The sequence below is a fragment of the Chiloscyllium punctatum genome, chromosome 38 (genome assembly GCF_047496795.1).
Source record: "Chiloscyllium punctatum isolate Juve2018m chromosome 38, sChiPun1.3, whole genome shotgun sequence".
Classification (NCBI taxonomy): Eukaryota; Metazoa; Chordata; class Chondrichthyes; order Orectolobiformes; family Hemiscylliidae; genus Chiloscyllium; species Chiloscyllium punctatum.
The window spans coordinates 24578789-24596545 of record NC_092776.1 but is presented as its reverse complement, the minus strand read 5'-3'; the positions used below and the strand labels follow the sequence as shown (position 1 = coordinate 24596545).

The window sequence follows — 17757 nt, the reverse complement described above, 5'->3', positions numbered from 1 at the left end:
AATTGAAACCAGGGTCCCTGGCACTCTGACGCAGCAGTGCTGACCACTGAGCCACCATGCTACCCTAATCTTTCCAAATATTCTTCAGTTTTATTACACTGTCACTGTATCATAGAAATGTTGGAAGTATAAATCGAACACGATATGTAACTGTTAAATACTTGTTGATTCTACCTGTGAGGGACATTCAACTATTTCTTCAGTAACTTCATCATTCATGCACAATAATATTTAACTGGATAAATGAACGTGCCATTCAACAACTTCAGATGGAACTGAATAAATTCCAAACATTTTCTCAAGAAACAGATGACGACGTTGACCCTGATGATCCAGATTTTGATGATGAAGATGAAGCCCAAAATTCAACCAACAATGACTGGTTATTTGATGATTCTGAGGAAGAAGGTTTCTACAATTTTTTTGGCAATTTTTATGGTGATAGTAAGATAGAATATCTGATTATTGCTTTTAAATTTCAATGCTGTTCATTTTGCAACACACAAATGTAAACGATTAATGCATCAGTACTCTGTCTTGAAATTGTTTAAAAAGTTATAATACTTGGCCACTACCAGGAATATCTTCAGAGCTGCTCCTGTTTTTCTGAAGGTACAATGAATATATATAGTTGTAATTGTAGTTTTCACCACATGACCTGTGATATGGAAGCAATTTCAAGAAATTTCAAAGACGTAATAACTCTGGCAAGCTCAATAAGAAGTCATAGATTTAACATATAAAAGAAGTTAATAAATCTCAATTTTGCCATTCTAATCACAAAAATGTTTCATTTTGGAATGCTTGACCCATAATACCAGAAAGATGCCTCATACAATATTAAAAATCACACAACACCAGGTTATAGTCCAACAGGTTTAATTGGAAGCACACCAGCTTTCGGAGCAATGCTCCTTCATCAGGTGATAGATAAAGGAGCATCGCTCTGAAAGCTAGTGTGCTTCCAATTAAACCTGTTGGACTATAACCTGGTGTTGTGTGATTTTTAACTTTGTACACCCCAGTCCAACACCGGCATCTCCAAATCATGCAATATTGATATTGAGCCTTCTTGGTGGCCATCTTTAAAATGCTTTTGGCCCTTGAATCCGTTAATGAGACTTCTGTTTCCCCAGCCCCAATGCCTCATCTTCACCATGGATATCCAATCCCTCTACACCTCCATCCGCCATGACCGAGGCCTCCAAGCCCTCTGTTTCTTCCGCTCCCGACGTCCCCAACAGTACCCTTCTACCGACACTTTCATTCGTTTGGCCGAACTGGTCCTCACTCTTAACAATTTCTCCTTCGAATCCTCCCACTTCCTCCAGACCAAAGGGGTAGCCATGGGCACCCGTATGGGCCCCAGCTTTGCCTGTCTCTTTGTTGGCTACGTAGAACAGTCGATCTTCCATAATTACACCGGCACCACTCCCCACCTCTTCCTCCGCTACATTGATGACTGCATTGGCACCACCTCATGCTCCCATGAGGAGGTTGAGCAATTCATCAACTTCACCAACACATTCCACCCTGACCTTAAATTTACCTGGACCATCTCTGACCCCTCCCTCCCCTTCCTGGACCTCGCCATCTCTATTAATGACGACCGACTTGACACTGACATTTTTTACAAACACACCGACTCCCACAGATATCTTGATCACACCTCTCCCACCCTACCTCCTTCAAAAATGCCATCCTGTATTCCCAATTCCTCCACCTTCACTGTATCTGCTCCCAGGAGGACCAGTTCCACCACAGAACAAACCAGATGGCCTCCTTCTTTAGAGACCGCAATTTCCCTTCCCACGTGGTTAAAGATGCTCTCCAACACATCTCGTCCACATCCCGCACCTCTGCCCTCAGACCCCACCCCTCCAACCGTAACAAGGACAGAACGCCCCTGGTGCTCACCTTCCACCCTACCAACCTTCGCATAAACCAAATCATCTGCCGACATTTCCGCCACCTCCAAAAAGACCCCACCACCAGGGATATATTTCCCTCCCCACTCCTTTCCGCCTTCCGCAAAGACCGTTCCCTCCGTGACTACCTGGTCAGGTCCAGGTACAACCCACTACAACCCATCCTCCCATCTTGGCACGTTCCCCTGCCACTGCAGGAATTGCAAAACCTGCAGCCACACTTCCTCCCTCACCTCCATCCAAGGCCCTAAAGGAGCCTTCCACATTCATCAAAGTTTTACCTGCACATCCATTAATATCATTTATTGCATCCGTTGCTCCCGATGCGGTCTCCTCTCCATTGGGGAGACTGGGTGCCTCCTAGCAGAGCACTTTAGGGAACATCTCTGGGACACCCGCACCAATCAACCACACCGCCCCGTGGCCCAACATTTCATCCACTCTGCTGAGGACATGGAGGTCCTGGGCCTCCTTCACCGCTGCTCCCTCACCACCAGACGCCTGGAGGAAGAACACGTCATCTTCCACCTCAGAACACTTCAACCCCAGGGTATCAATGTGGGCTTCAACACTTTACTCATTTCCCCTTCCCCACCTCACTCCAGTTCCAAACTTCCAGCTCAGCGCTGTCCCCATGACTTGTCCTACCTGCCTATCTTCTTTTCCACCTATCCATTCCAACCTCCCCCCAACCTATCACCTTCATCCCCTCCCCCACTCACCCATTGTACTCTATGCTACTTTCTCCCCACCCCCACCCTCCTCTAGCTTATCTCTCCACGCTTCAGGCTCTCTGCCTGTATTCCTGATGAAGGGATTTTGCCTGAAACGTCGATTTTACTGCTCCTTGGATGCTGCCTGACTCTGGTTTCCAGCATTTGCAGTCATTGTTTTTACCATCTGTTAATGAGGGATCTAATGCTTACTCTATCTCTCAGAAGTTGGTTACAAACTGTCTTTCCAGTTCCCTTTGTTAAAAACCTTACAGGGTCCCTTAATTGCTGAGCTGGATAATGTGAGCTGCTGACATACCACTCTCTTTCTTGTCAGTTGCCACCTTCTCTGTTTTAACAACTGGTGCAAACTGGTCCAGAGGAAACAGCTGAGCAGCCCCCTCGGCCCCACCTGCACCTCACTAGGACTAAGTGATGGGAGCTCATTTAAAATGAGATTTGTAGGGTAAAATAAAATTTATGGTAAACACTGTGGTGCATCAATCACTCCAGTGATGAGGATGAGACTAAACATATTATGAAAACAAACTCACTCTTACCAATGGCATGAATGACCCAACTCCAGAGCACAGTGCAGTCATAGACCCTAATACACATCCCTGGTATTTGATTTTACATTTCATATTACATTTTCTTTTGCTCAAAAACTGTATAAATCCATGTAAGATTCTGTAAATCCCTTTTTTTCAGAAATGGAATCAGTCTGAACATTTGGACACACACCTCACACCTTCAATGCATTATCTGAGTTGACATGGTACCTATTGTTAAAGTTCACTTGAGAATGTAACTTTGAAAAAAGTTCTGGGATTTACATGTGAAAGAACTGAAACCAGCATTGTCATTCTAAAAGATAAGAGACTTAACAAATAATCCAAGTCTTTTTCAATATATCATTTCAGTTGCATCACTGTAATCTTTTGCTATGAATTCTGCATCTTACAATTTTATTCTCTACAACCACCTGATGAAGAAGCAGGGCTCTGAAATGCTGTTGGACTATAACCTGGTGATGTGTGATTTTTAACTTATTACAATGGGTGCTTCTTTAAACTCCCATCTCATGCCATTCTATCTTTCCTCTAATATCCCTCTTATACCATGTCCACACATTCCTCACATTTCTCTCCTATCAATTCCATCCTATTCCCCAACATGTGCCTTTTCCCTATGCTATCCCAATTCCCCCATTTCACATGTCCCAAGCCTGCCTTCATCCTCCTATCCTTAACTCCCATTCCATACATCACATGCATTTCTCCTCCTCCCAAGCTGTCCATCTCCCATATACATTCACCTTCCCAAGTCACCTCCCTGTCCCTAGCTGCCACCATGATCTCCCCCTCATGCTGCTCCCTCCTCTGCTATTTCCAATTACAAAGGTCTCCCCAACTTCCAATGCCATCTTCCCCACCCCAAACCTTCCCCCATTTGGAGCAAAAAGCAAAAAGATTTAATTCTTCAATCCAATTGTAATCTCTCTGGATGATAAAAGTAGCAACTTGAAGAAATGTGTTCCTTTCGGCCTCTGCCTTGCTTAGTGTTTTGAAGTAATATATACCCAATTGTTGCCTTTAGACTGTAAGTTATTATTAATTTGTGTACTGAGTTCCACAATTAAACTATGTGAAAACTAACAATGTTACTTCAACCTTTTTTCCAGATCCTTGTTTAACAAATCCTTGTGACAATGGGGGTACCTGTGAAACGAAAGGCCAAACATTTGTGTGCCATTGTCATCCATTTTATGCAGGAAGGACGTGTCAAATAAGTAACCATCTTTCTAAACAGTGTCTTTTTATTGCCAAGTTTTATTGCCAAGTTTTAATGTTTGGCAAGCAATAAAGTTAAAAAGAAAAACAAAGTAAAACTATTAAGTTTAAGATAATAGACTAAGCATAAATTGACTGAAATGAAATCCATGATTTGGTTCAGCCCAGAATACTGCATCTTCTCCAATTTTTATTGGTATTGGTTCAAGTATCATTCAATAATGTATTTTTCCTATATTGTAGCTCAAATCACATTGGATAACATGAATCCTTGGTGTTTTCCTCTTTGTTTCTTTCTTCCAGAAGGGCAAAATATCTGAAGATGCTTAACATACTGAATATTATATTTAAAATATATTTTAATGAAGTCAAATCAATTTTTTATAAGTTGCAAACAAATTGTGCATGTGCTGTGTATAATGCTTTGTATAAATGTAAAGAAATACCTTTCTCATTAATTGTAATGGCAACTTTTAGAAGCCTTATAGTATAAATGATTAGGGGGGGGTTTGTGCACAGATCTTTGAAGGTGATAGGACAGATCACCAAAGCATTTAGTGTAACATGTTAGCATATCAGCTATTTCGGCAAAGAGCCCATGCTTTATAAGTAGAAACATAGAGTACCAAAACCAGGAAGTGAAGCTAAACTTGTATAAAACCATAGTTTGTCTTCAGCTGGATTGCTATGCCATATTCTGGGCACTAAACTATAGGAATGATGTGTAGGCTTTGAAATGGGCACAGAAAGATTTTACAAGTCATTTCTGGGATGACACTTAGAGTTACATAGAGAAGTTAAGATTACACTCCTGAGAGCAGAAAAGAACAAGAGGAAATTTGATAAAGGCATTTGAAATTATGACAGGTTTAGATAGAGTGAATAATTAAAGAGAAATAATTGGGCAAAGTATCATCAGTGAGAAAGGTCTATAGGATGTTGACATTCACCCAATGTAGGGTGAAGTATCAAAAGAAAATATTGGCTACTTGTGATAAAGGGAGGACAATAATCACATATAAACTGGAAAAATCATACTGGTTATAAGAGTTTAGTTGAAGGGTTCAAGGAACACTTTCAAAATAGCTTCTTAAAGCAGCACATTCTGTAACCAACCAGAGAATAGGTTCTATTAGATTGACATTGTGTAATCAGGATGAATTCATGATCTCAGTGTAAAGACACCTCTAGGTAGTAGTAACTACAGTATGATTGAATTTTACATCCAGTTTGAACAGGAGAAGAGAGGGTCCATGACCAATATTTTAAACTTTAACAAAGAAAGCAATGTCGACATGAAAGTTGAGGTAAACTAGTATTCTAGTCTAGGACATAAATCAGTAGAAGGCCAGTAGCAAATATTTAAGGGAATATTTTAGAACACTCAGCGTAAATATATTTCAACTTCAAAAATTCCAAGAAAGGACCAATGAGAGGACCTATCATCTATGGTCAACTAAATTAATTGAGGAAAGTATTAAATGTAAGGAAAAAGAATATAATTATGCAAAAGTGAGTGACAGATCAATAGATTAAGCAAAATATAAAAAAAGCAGAGAATACTTAAAAGATTAATCAACAGAAATAAATGAGAGTATGAGGGGAAGCTTGGTAGCTTCACTTTAAGATTGCATTGTAATACTTTCTATAGGTACCAAAAAAAGAAGAGTAAGACAAGTGAATGTTGCTACCCCTGAGAAGGCCAAAGGGAGCTAATAGTGGATAATAAGGAAATTACAGATGATGTGAACAAATATTTTGCTTTTGTCTTCAGTATAGAGTATACAAAAAAATTCCCAGGAATAATTGTAATTCAGGAGAGTGAAGGAAGAAAGGAGCTTTGAGAAATTATAATCACAGAAAGCAGTACTGAACAAACTGTTGGAGATGCAGACTGATAAATCTCTGGGTCCTGGTGTATTTCATCCTAGAATCTTAAAAGTGGTGCCAATTAAATGCATTGGCAGTAATTTTCCAAAACTGATGGCAAATGCTTTGGTGTTAAATTTCCAAAAATCACTAGATTCTAGAAAGGTTCCAACAGACTAGGCTGAAACAATATAAAAGTCTGTTCAAAAAGGGAAAGAGGCCAAAAAAAAAACAAACGTCCATAAGCCAGTTAGCTGGATGTGTATCATAGGGAAGATGTCAAGATCAATCATTATAACTAGGCACTTGGAAACACACAAAGTGATCAGGAAGAGTCAGCACTGTTGTGTGAAAAGGAAATCAGTAACTAATTTATTGGAATTCTCTGAAGCAACAACATATGCTGTGGATTTAGGGATTGTGTGAATGGACTATACTTGGATTTCCAGAAGACATGTCACACAATATAACATAAAATATCATCACACAGAGTAGAAGCTCATGGTATAAGAGGGTGCTATATTAATATGTATAGAGGATTGGTTGGATGTCAGAAAACAGAGAGTATTCATAAATGGATCTTTTTTTGATTGGCAGGATGTGGCAAGTGGGTTCTTGAAAGGTTCTGTGCTGGGACTTTAACATTTTACCATTCATATCAATGACTTTAGATAAGGAGAGCAAAGATGTGGTAGCCAAATTTATACATGACACAAAGATGAGTAGGAACATATGTTCTGAAGAGGATGCATTATTATTGAAGACTGATTTGAATAGCTTGTGAGAGTGGACCAAAATTGAACAGGTGATGTATAATGTGAGAAAATTAGAAATTGGCCACTTTGGTGGGAAGAATGAAGATCAGAGTATTAATTAAATTTATGTCTAGGAGAGCTAGGTAATCCAGAAAGCTAATGAATTGACGTTTGCTATTGCAAAGCAGAATAGAACATTAAAGTGTGAATGTTATACATTAGTTATACATTAGTCTTGAATGCTGTGTGCTGCTTTGGCCTCCTTATTTAAAGAAGAATATAAGTACATTGGAAGTAATTCAGAGGAGAAATACTAAATTGTTACATGGAATGAGCAGGTGGTCAGGCTAGGTTTATTTCCAGTTGAGTTTAGAAAAGTGAAGGGCAATTTGATTGAAGTGCATAAGATCTTAACGGTGACCATTGAAAGGATGCTTCCTCTTCTGGGTGAGTCAAGAACTAGGGCACTGTTTTAAAATAGAGGGCTGTTCTTTTAGGATGGAAAGAAGGAGACTATTGCTCTCTCTCAGACAACTCTGTAACTTGGGAACTCAGGAAGGTAATTGAATAATTTTAAGGCAGAGGTAGACATATTTTGTTAGGCAAGAGAATCAAAGATTACTGGGAATTGATAAGAATGTGGAATTCAAAATCAAAACACATTAGCCATGAACTTACTGAATGGCAGGGCAAGTTTAAGGGACCAAATAGTCTGATTCCACTCCTTTTTCTGAAATTCTCATAACATGAGGAAACATAGCTTTGTGTGATGCATGGTTAACATTTGGAATCATAGAGTACTGGGTTTAATCTTAATTTTAAAAACAGTATGACAAATACATGAAAAGAAAAGAGAAACAGAAACTTGGGAATCGTTGGTAGAGTGAGATAAAATGTAATGGTCTTGGGAAGGGAGAAACTACAAATGATTGGATGAATGACCCTTCAAACTGTAATGTTCTATGAATCTGAAATTATCCTTCATGAAATAGGCATCATTTCTTTCTCACTTTACCAATTTGAGGAAAATAAGCTATATGCTCACAAAGGAACGTAGTCCAAAGGTCTATGATCTGAGAATTCTGATTCTTTCAAAAGTGGATTAATAAATATTAATGAAAAAGTAGTCCACCCATTTTGTATGTTAAAGCCTTATAGATATCATCATGTGAAATATTGTCACCATTCTTAAGATGGACGATGAAATCAATAATTAGAAACAAAAGCCTAAAAATTGCTGGAAAAGCTCAACAGGTCTGGCAGTTTCTGTGAAGAGAAATCAGAGTTAACATTTCGGGTGCAGTGACCTAAAACTTTAACTCTGATTTCACAGATGCTGCCAGACCTGATGAGCTTTTCCAGCAACTTCTGTTTTTGTTTCTGATTTAGAGCATCCGCGGTTCTTTCAGTTTTTTTATTTAGAAGTCAATCATTACTTTTCTCAGTTTGAAAGGGGGAAGATATTGAAATATCAGACATTGTTAAAAAAGCTGCATTGAAATATCCTGCCAAATTCCTAGGTGTCATGGCAAATACTGGGGATATCACTATGGAGCTACATGAGACAAGTAACTACAGAAGGCACTGAAGATGCTTGATTCACTAGCCCATAGAATCTGCCACCAGAGAGTCAACTCCTTGGACATGTGCTGCTCATAGATCTTAAAATTTCATCAGAAATTGTGAATAAGATGTGTGACTTGCACCACAACAACCAATGAGGGTCATCAGCAAAACAGCTTTGCACTTCCTGTCACAGTGAAGATCAAAGTCAGAAATCACACGATATCAGGTTATAGAAGAAAAGATTTATTTGAACTTACAAACTTTCAGAACACTGCTCCTGCGTCAGGCCATTTCACCTGACTGAGCTTTGAAAACTTGTGATTTCAAATATACCTGTTGGGTTATAACCTCATGGTTGTGGGACTTCTTACTTTGACCACCCCAGTCCAACACCAGCACCTCCACATGACAATGAAGATCATCAGCCTCCTATATTTAGATTAGATTAGATTCCCTACAGTGTGGAGGCCCTTCGGCCCAACAAGTCCACACTGACCCTCCAAAGAGTAACCCACCCAGACCCATTTCCCTCTGACTAATGCACCTAACATTATGGGCCAATTCACCTGGCCTGCACATCTTTGGACTGAGGGAGGAAACCCACGCAGACATAGGGAGAATGTGCAAGCTCCACACAGACAGTTGCCTGAGGCTGGAATTGAACCTGGGACCCTAGCGCTGTGAGGCAGCAGTACTAACCACTAAGCCACCGAGCCACAAGTTTCCAGACATTCCCATGAAACTTTATTGTATTCAAGCAGTTTGTCTTTTAGGCAACAGACACTCTGTACTGTAAGTATACAGTATATATTGGAAAGTAAATGAAGACTAATTACTTCATTAACAGTAGTACTTCATCAATCAAATTTTCAGAAGTTCACGATTTTAAAACTGCAAGAGCCTATGATTTTGCTATAAAGTCACAAATTATAATGGAAGTCAGGCAGTTCTCCCACTTTTGAATTTAGAGGACAACATTATTCCTGATTCTCCTCAACACATCTTAAACAAATGGTATTGATTTTATTGCATAACATTGATGATTGGATTTGTGTTTTTTGACTTTCTTTGTACAAAAAACGTAGGCAGCAGTAGCTCAAACTTTGCCCCACGTGCCACAAAAATAAATTTGTGAAACAATGTTCAAGGTTATTTTATTTATTTAGTTTATTTTCCCGAATCTCCAATAACTTGCTCCTTGCTAGTGTGTTATTGAAGCTGCAAGTAACCAAATCTGATCTTACCAATTTTCATTTGACGTCCTGACCTCAGTCAACGCAATCCCTTTTGTATCTTGTGCAGGCAACTCCACAGTTTTTCAGATGTTTTTAGAAGATATTGTTTTGCAAGGCTCCATTCAGCATGTATAAAAAAAAAGACTACGGGCTGAATCTTTCTTTCAAGCTAGGTCTGAGTTGAGTCAGATTTTTTTGGAGGGTTTGTTGGCATGAGGCCTAGCAGATATCTCACCATATCTTACCAAACATGCCTCATTAATATCTTGTAGAGGGTTGTAGAGGGTCTTGATGAAGAGCTTCTGCTCGAAATGTCAACTCTCCTGCTCCTTGGTTACTGCCTGACCAGCTGTGCTTTTCCAGCACCGCACTTTATGCCTCATTTTTTATTTACTGGACTCCTATGGTGTTCATCAAGAGCTCATCCTGGCCCCATCTTACCACACACTGTTCCTCCAAACATTCACCAACTCTGCGACATCCACCTAAAGATTATCGACCCTTGTTCTCACAACATCTTCAGAAGCCTGTGGTGCACTTGGACAAACACTGTCAGTCCGAAGCAGCCCTACATGGTTCCTGAGATTTGCCCCACACATGACGGACTGAAGGATATTATTGCCCCACTTTGTGGTCAGCTTCCTAGAGGTCCTGCTGAATGGAGTGGTGAGACACAGGACTCCCTCCTCCCCCAGCTACTATCAGACCATGCCTGACTGGACCGAGGTCATCATCTGGGTTAAAGCTGACTCAGTTTTCTAAAGAAATGCCCAGCACTATAGGAAGGTCAATATCCTTCACCACTCGGACAATGTATGTGGCACCATCTTCTTCTTGATGCCTCTTACTCAATAGTTCTGCTGCTGTACCCACCTGCCACCTAGGCTCGTGTCCTACCACTGTCACTATTACCTGTAACAACTTCCACACTGATTCTCACCCATCCTGGACCCCTGACACCACTAACCATGTTATCTGCAATATTCACTCACTCACTTGGGATACTTCCCCCTCTGTGCCAAACACCTACTTTCATCTCCTGTCAGGAGGAAAACAGCCCACAATAGGGCAGAAACAGTCAAGGTGGGTGATTCAGTTCCCCATCCCTTATGAGGACAGGATCCTGACCCTGACCACCCCGAGCAGATCCTGAACTGGTACCGAGGTTGCCTTTGACTTACTGTGCTGGGAGCCCTTGAGCAAAACCTAACCGCAAAACATGACTGAGGCCAGCTGACAACTATGACAAGGCTTTGTGTGTGTACTAAATAGCACAATGAGACAGCAGTATTACGAGGCAGGTAGCTCTAGCTGAAGGGGCAAAGTGCGCAAAGGCAATGTAAGGTAGGGTTGCTGTGAGCATCTGGCTAGGTTCAGAGTGGGTGAGCACTATGTCAGTGAGCAAAGAGCCCTCAGCTGCTGCAGCATTACAATGACAATTGCTGGTGCACCCCAAGGTACAACACTGAAATGTGGAAACATCCTACAAGTGGATTGGATATTGGTCATGAGAGTTCTTAAAGGCTAATGTATGACAGCTGCCAATATTTGTGGATTGGGGTTGCATGTGGCTGATGCCCATGGAGTGTGCCTTGAATTGTTGCTGCTGAATGTCCAACATAGAGAGCATTCAGAGCTGGTGGTAAGCTAAATCCTGGCATTGGCCTTGTTTGGCGAGTTTGGTAAGATGAGAGACTCTGAATTAGTGAGGCAACAACAAAGTATTTAACCAGCAATAATGAGCATCAACTGACATCTTGCTACTGCCTGGTAAGAATCTTGCCACGTTGTCCGTGTGCAAAAGCATAAAAGGTGGAGCAATTTTCATCCTAATATTAAGATTGGCCTTTCTGGATTTGTCACTCTATTCTACCACAATCCCACCACAACAAGGAAATTATGTTTTCGATGATTTGCTTTGCTTTCAAAGCTTTAAAATTTTAAACATTGTTTTACAATCTTTAAAGTGGTAGGGAAACATTTCTCAGTTGCTACAATATTCATGGATTCCTACATTGACTTTCACTAATTCCATAGTGGGAGGCAATGGCCTAGCGGTATAATCGCTGGTCTGTTAATCCAGGGATTTGAGTAATGTTCTGGGGACCTGGGTTTATATCCCACAACAGCAGATGGCGGAATTTGAATTCAATATACAACAAGAAAATCTGGAATTAAGAATCTAATGATGACCATGAAGCCATTGCCGATTGTTGGAAAAACTCACCTGGTTCATTAATGCCTTTAGAGATGGAAACTGCCATCCTCATCTGGCCTGGCCTATATGTGACTCCTCAACCACAGCAATGTGGTTGATTCTTAACTGCCCTCTGGGCAATTAGGGATGGACAATAACTGCTGGCCTCTCCTGTGATGCCCACATCCCATGAATGAATTCTAAAAAATACAATCCAGAGATGATGATGTCAGTGGTGATTTTTTTTTGCTTGTTTCTACTTTGGGAACTGTAGGGCAATATGGGGATGTGAAAGGTAGTACATAAATTCAAATTCTTTCTGGTTTGTAACTCCTAACAACTACATACATTGCAAAACTATGTTCTTTAAATTGCAGTAAACAATCCCTGTCGGAGGAGTACATGCAGGCATGGAGAGTGTGTTCTAACCTTTAATCCACCATACTACAAGTGCAAGTGCAACTATCCATTCAAACCACCAGACTGTAAAAAACGTATGGTAACCATTCCTACTTATCAATATGATGTACCCTTTTACAGTACTTTGTGAAATGTGGTCAAGAAATCTGTCAAAGTCAAAAGGGCATTTTTAAAACCATTACAGTCGAGGAAGTGTTAGGTAAAGGGATAAATGTAGGGGAATGGGTCTGGGTGGGTTGCACTTCAGAGGGTCAGTGTGGACTTGTTGGGCCGAAGGGCCTGTTTCCACACTGTAAGTAATCTAATCTAATCTAATCTAAACAAATACAGGAAATTCCGTGATCCAGTGCTCCTTCCACAGATCATTTCACTCCTCACTGGCAGTGTTGGATCATGGAATCACCCTTTGCATTGAAGCATGTGAAAGAAACATGAATAAATGTGCTCCAAAATGGTATCAGTGAAAAGATACAGAGGAAAATCTTTGCAAAGTTTTAAAGGGAAGAGAGATAGAATCGTGTGTTATCCAAAGCGCACATAAGTCAAAACAAAAACAATTAAGGAAGGCAAAAGGAAACAGAAATAAATGTTACATCAACTGTAAAATTCTAATGTTTCTTAAAAGTATATACCAACAAAAAGGTTAATAAACAGGGAAGTTAAAAGAGTCAGGGAATCAAAAGAAATTTGAAAGAATAGGGATGATAAATAAAAAGATATGACATAAGTAAATTCTCACAGGTTTTTTGGTAAGTTTCCTGAGGAAACTTATTCTTTTACAAAAGTGAGTTATGGCTGTGAGGGGAACTGGGTCTCAAACTGACCGGGTCCAAAATGAGCCTATATTGGAACACCATCACTCATATCAGCTCCAAGCAACTACATTTGATTTTGCAATATCTGAAAACCTGCAGTAAAAATTTGAAGATAATGTAGTGGCAAGAAGAGCCCTGTGAACCAGGAAGGGTGGGAAATGGAACTTGTGTGGAGCTCCGGATTCCTACTACCAATCAGAGACTCGAGCCCATGCTGTCAGTCCCCTAAAGAATAACTAATGATGATCTTCCTTAGAAGATGGGTGGGGAGTAAATGAGTTTTATCCAGGCTTGATGTGATTCCATGAAAAAGATAAGTTTGATTTGAAGTTCTGAAGAAAATCTGACCTTTAGTCTGACATTGAGCTGCAGTTATTACATACAATTAACCAGGCATTACATCCCTGATTAGCATATTCAATGGGTCTAATGGCTGTTTTTAATAGATAACACAGATACCTCCAGATGACAAATCATCAGGTCGCACACTTCCAGGGGAAGCAAGTTGTGAGAGAACATGACTGGAAATTGGTTCCAAAAATCAGGCACAGTGGGGGCCTATTCCTTCTAATGATTTTTTTCTGAGTGTTAGTTTGTTTTTACTGAAATTCAAACAGTTTCAACGTAGAAAAAGAACCATAATACCTATAGAAAATGTGACAGTCTGAAATGAATATTTCTTTGGTGACATAATGAAGTTTAAACAATGTTTCCCAAACTCTTCCTCTTAGCAATTCACACCTGTTCAAGAAATCCTTGTAAAAATGGTGGAACTTGTAGAAGGGGTCTGACAAGAAGATCTTTTGTTTGCATCTGTCCAAAATCCTTCAGAGGTCGATATTGTGAAACAGGTATTAATGCTTTCTATTTGTGTTTTATTTATTTCCGTAAACATATGCATAAAATCAACTCAGATGCTTAATTACAACTTTTAAATCAATAATTTGGAGCTAGCTTTTATTATTTGGTGCAAATAGACTTCCATTAAGTCAGCTTTAACTGTTGTAAATAAAACCTCTGCAATGTTGAAATGATTTCAGAAGGCAGCTAAAATTCTATAATTGTGTTTCCTTTCATTAAAGGTAACATAATCTTCTATGATTCTTTGGTTTAATACCAGGTAAACATAGAATGAACTTTTAAGCCGGGATAGTTCTCATCCCCAAGGTGAATATCTGATATTGCTCAATTTTCATTAACCTGCATGTAACTCTCGGCTTTAACATTCTACAGATTCTAATGACTGTTATGAGGGAAATGGTGAAGATTACAGAGGCAATGTTGCTGTAACACAACAGGGGAGGGAGTGTTTATACTGGAGCTCACACTTACTTCTAAAGAAACACATCAATATATTTCAGCCTCAAGCTGAAGAAACTGGCATTGGAGATCACAGATTTTGCAGGTAAAAAATATTATGTAAATACACAGGGTAGACTTTAATGTGACAGTAAAGGTAGGAGAAAAGGAAGGTGGGACATTTATTAATGGGTGAGATCCAAAATCGTAGTTTTGCAACATCAGTTGGAGTTGTTAAAATTGGTGGCACATCAATGGTGGAGTGGCAATCAATGCCCAGTGGCAATTATCTCAGTCCAAGGCGATCACTGCAAAACATTCATCTTCATCTGCTTCATCATTGACCCTCCCTCCATCAGATTGGGAGATGTTCCCTGATGATCACACAATGTCCAGCACCATTTGTAACTTCTTGGATGCTGAAGTAGTCCATGTCCATATGTCAAAAGACCTGGTCAATATTCAGACTTGTGCCGATAAGTGACAAGTAAAAGTAAAGTCACCATTATCTTACCAGACCCCAGGGCTGATCCCTCATTAGAGAGAGATGACTGGTAGTGATATAACTTGTAGATCACCACACCTCAGGTGCAGCATGAGGTTAAGAAGAAGAGTTCTTCATGGTAACCTCAGCTGGTGCAGAAATTGGACCCACACTGTTGGCATCACTACATCACAAAGTGGCTATCCAGCCAACTGTGTTAAGCAACCCCTCCCAAATGACAATATGCACATCACACAATTGCCAGGTAATGACCAGTTCCAACAAGAGAAGATCCTAATGCTTCTCCATTGACATTCAATGGCATTTCCAGGTAAAAAATATTATGTAAATACACAGGGTAGACTTTAATGTGACAGTAAAGGTAGGAGAAAAGGAAGGTGGGACATTTATTAATGGGTGAGATCCAAAATCGTAGTTTTGCAACATCAGTTGGAGTTGTTAAAATTGGTGGCACATCAATGGTGGAGTGGCAATCAATGCCCAGTGGCAATTATCTCAGTCCAAGGCGATCACTGCAAAACATTCATCTTCATCTGCTTCATCATTGACGCAAGCAACATCCTGGGACTTATTATGAAACTGAACTGGACCAGCCATATACTACTGCAGCCACGAGAACAGATCAGATTAGAGGAATTTGTGGCAAGTAATTCACCTACTGTCTCTCCAAAACCTGTCCACAAACTGCAGGGCACAAATCAGGAGTATGATAGAATATTCTCCACTTGCCTGGATTGGTTCAGCTCTAAACACATTCGAGAAGCTCAACACAACCCAGGACAAAACACCTGCTTGATTAGCATTCACTCCTTCCACTGCTGATTCATCATGGGAGTAGTGTATACGCTCCAAAGGATAAAGATGAACTCACGATGGCTCCTTGAACAGCTCCTTCCAAATCTGTGAATTCTATCACTTTAAAGGACAAGGGCGACAGATACATGGGAACACAAGCATCTGTAAGTTCCCCTCCAAGCCACACCTCATCCTGATCTGGAACTATGTTGCCATTCTTTCACTATCACTGTGTCAAAGCCCTAGAACTCCTTTTCTAACAACACAGTGGTGTACCAACACCCAATGGACAGCAAAGTTCAAGAAGGTAGTGTCGCATCACCTTCTCGATGGCAATTAGCAATAAATAATGACCTATCCAGCAATGTCAAGATTCCATGAATGAAGCTTTCTAAAAATCATTAACCACATCCGTTATCCTTAACAAAACCAAGGAGAGTGGATCTTCATCACGTTAGATGAAGCTGGTTGACAGCCCCTGAGATTATGGGCTTCATACTGGCACATAACTCACTGAAATGTTGCTGAGCCATCATTCTGCTGCTGGCATACATTGGCAGGGACTGTTTGAGCAGCAAATTACTTTCCATGTTCTTAAGTGACCTTAGCAAGTGACTTGTCGAAGGCCAGCAGATGCTGCAGGTAGCATTGCCTTGAGAATATGAATCATAAAGACAATACCTAAAAATTCCACCCATTATTCCCTACACAAGTGAGATGTCTCTGAATCGCTTCATTCAAGTAACAACTGCCTGACATGAAGACCATGCATTATGCCCTCCAAAGGAAAATGTCCCAGCAGTGGTTAGCACTGCTGCCTCACAGCGCCAGAGACCCGGGTTCAATTCCCGCCTCAGGCGACTGACTGTGTGGAGTTTGCACGTTCTCCCCGTGTCTGCGTGGGTTTCCTCCGGGTGCTCCAGTTTCCTCCCACAGTCCAAAGATGTGCAGGTCAGGTAAATTGGCCATGCTAAATTGCCTGTAGTGTTAGGTAAGGGGTAGATGTAGATGTAGGGGTATGGGTGGGTTACGCTTCGGCGGGGCGGTGTGGACTTGTTGGGCCGAAGGGCCTGTTTCCACACTGTAAGTAATCTAATCTAATCTAATCTAAATTTTAATAATGTGCACAATATCAAGTAAACAATCTTTTTATCTATACAGATATGTGTATGTGTCTATCCCCTCAATATGTTGCATTGTTTCCCATGCAATGGTTATGCCTTGGTGTCACTCCAACACCAGAGCAAACAACCTGATACCACTCTACCTGCGATGCAATCGATGCACTCTGTCTGGCAGCCCTAGCGCCTGGGCCTACTGGGGGACCTCTGGAATAGTAGGGGGCATCCTCCAGGACCTCACCCACTCGATTCTCTGGAATCAGCAGCAAGAGGGAATGAGAAATGTCTACTTACCCTGGAAGTGCTCTGTGTTTTTGAGCGGTTCACAAGCCTCACTCTTCTCTGATTCAAACATTGCTGTACTGAGCCCAAGGCCAGAGCGGCAAAGTGAAAGTGCTTACATTTTAGATCTTCATCCCCATGATAGTCAACAGCCTCCCTACGTAGGAAAGCATATACTCACCTGATGGGAACCATGACGGAATTCAACAAATGGATAGTTTTCTGCACAGTTCATGCTCTGATCTAGATAGTCTCTTTCTCCACTGCCCTATGTTCCTGTGTATCCCTGTGTACCTCTGCAACTGAAGCATGTTATGATTCAGGGCTAGAGGCCCATCATTAGCCCAGGGCTCCACATGGGCCTTACCCACAAACATCCTCCCGCTCTCAGGGGGTTAGGCTGAGCCAGTCTGCCTCAGCTGCTGGCATGTGTCTATAAAGTGAGCAGCAAGATCTGCTTCTGA

General features: G+C 40.8%; 1 protein-coding gene across 3 annotated transcripts in view; it reads left to right on the top strand.

Annotated features, from left to right (window-relative positions):
- Positions 1 to 17757, top strand: part of LOC140463453 (hyaluronan-binding protein 2-like) — a 51870-nt gene that overhangs the window by 13952 nt on the left and 20161 nt on the right. For 2 of the 3 annotated variants that reach the window (XR_011954681.1, XM_072557390.1), the window contains exons 3-7: positions 304 to 408; positions 4326 to 4433; positions 12434 to 12550; positions 14023 to 14142; positions 14525 to 14696. Coding sequence is in view for 1 of the 3 variants with exons in the window: in XM_072557390.1 (XP_072413491.1) it covers positions 304 to 408; positions 4326 to 4433; positions 12434 to 12550; positions 14023 to 14142; positions 14525 to 14696 (622 nt within the window). In the remaining 2 variants the exon portion in view is untranslated. The remainder of the gene's footprint in view (positions 1 to 303; positions 409 to 4325; positions 4434 to 12433; positions 12551 to 14022; positions 14143 to 14524; positions 14697 to 17757) is intronic. The other variant, XR_011954682.1, reaches the window with a different exon arrangement.